General features: G+C 37.3%; 1 protein-coding gene across 1 annotated transcript in view; it reads left to right on the top strand.

The window, feature by feature from the left end:
• The first annotated feature begins 659 nt into the window (after nucleotides 1–659).
• Nucleotides 660–1,563, top strand: part of LOC107085897 (zinc finger protein 629-like) — a 32,321-nt gene continuing 31,417 nt past the window's right edge. Inside the window, exon 1 of the mRNA XM_015376534.1 lies at nucleotides 660–905. Within this exon, the coding sequence (XP_015232020.1) occupies nucleotides 749–905 (157 nt within the window). The 5' untranslated portion in view covers nucleotides 660–748. The remainder of the gene's footprint in view (nucleotides 906–1,563) is intronic.

Here is a 1,563-nt window from a genome sequence, read left to right as displayed (position 1 = left end):
TATTAAGCAATAACTTACAAAAAAACAAACAAACAACAACAAAAAAAACATTTTAATACAGGTTATTAAGCAATAACATCACAATATTCAGTGTGAGCGGCCATTTGCCGAGGCCGACTGGGGTTCAAGGAGACAAAAGCAGAGATACAAAAAAGGAGCTATAAAAGGCAGCCCCGTCCAGGAAATACAACTCCAGGCAGACAAATTCAAAAGAGCAGTTTATTCCTTTTAGGTTTGAGAATGAATTTAATAAATCCTTGTTTTAAAGTAGATGGTAGAAAAAGCCTTGGTTTTATTTCTTCCTCAAAAACTTGAACAGAAAATAAGCAAAGTGGATCTTTGAATAAATGGATTTCATTAAGTTGGAAAACGAAGTGTTTTTGGTCAAATTAACCCGTAAAGTTTTCAGTATTTTTTTTTATTTTAAGTTTCTATCTATTCATTTTAGTTTTATTAAGATGGTTCTTATTTAAAACCTTATAACGAATCTTATTTTATTAAGATGGCTCTTCGTCGTTTTGTTTTTAAATCTGTTACAAATCGTCACGTTGTGGATGACTTTCAGGGGAAACGGCGCCCTCTAGCGGTCTTAAACCGGAACTATGGCTTAAACCGGAAACACAACTCGAGACTTCCGGTAGAAGTCAACAAAGCGGTTAGCATCAATCTATGGTTAGCATCGTTAGCTTCTCTGTTAGCATCGAGCTGTTCGGTGTGGTGGGATCCATTGCGAGTCCGCGCAGCAACAATGAGTTCAGTTCAGCCTCTGAGGGAGTTTATCAGGCAGAGACTAACTGCTGCTGCTGAAGAAATCTTCTCAGAGGTGGAAAAAACCATCATCCAGTACCAGGAGGAGATCGACCGTCTGCGCGGCTGGAGACCCCGAACTGAACAGAACCAAGCAGGTAGGTCTAGGGGTAGAGGTTCTGGTCTGGTTAAATCAGGGCTCGATGTTAACCATCGCCCCATCTCCTGGGGCAAGTAGTTTTTATTTGTCTGAGAGTACAAATTTCATTGCATTTACCCACCGGGAAACTGCAATGATCGAAAAAAAAAAAAAAATATATATATATATATTACTTAAAATTACATTCGATGATAACGACCCAGAAGCGTTGCTTGCGCCATTTTTGTTGTTTTGTATAATTCTCGCGTGATTTGAAAAAGCCGGGTGATTTTCCACCAGATGGCGTGATTTTTGTCCACCTAGCGGTAATTTTGATGTAGTTACCAAAACGACAAACAAGCTAGAAAGCGCTATCATATGGCAGTCTTCTGTACAGTGGTCATACATTAAAAATGTTCATTAAATGTTTTTCTCTTAGACATTGAAGAGGTGCATTTAAATGTTATAGAGCTAAACATGGTAAATGGGTGACCTGTTATGTTATTATTATTGTCTTGTTGCTGCATTTATTTTGTCAGGGAAAACTAATCCTGAGTCAGTTAAAAGTCAGGGAATTCTGAAATTATGTAAGACTGTGGAAACCCTGTATAAAATAACTATGTGTAATGATTCTCTAGAAAAGTCACATTATATTAATAGTATTATCTTGAATAAAC

This window comes from Cyprinodon variegatus, unplaced genomic scaffold (assembly GCF_000732505.1).
Source record: "Cyprinodon variegatus isolate N-32 unplaced genomic scaffold, C_variegatus-1.0 Scaffold136, whole genome shotgun sequence".
Taxonomy (NCBI): Eukaryota; Metazoa; Chordata; class Actinopteri; order Cyprinodontiformes; family Cyprinodontidae; genus Cyprinodon; species Cyprinodon variegatus.
The sequence above is the reverse complement of the archived record's forward strand: the minus strand, read 5'-3'. Positions and strand labels throughout refer to the sequence as shown.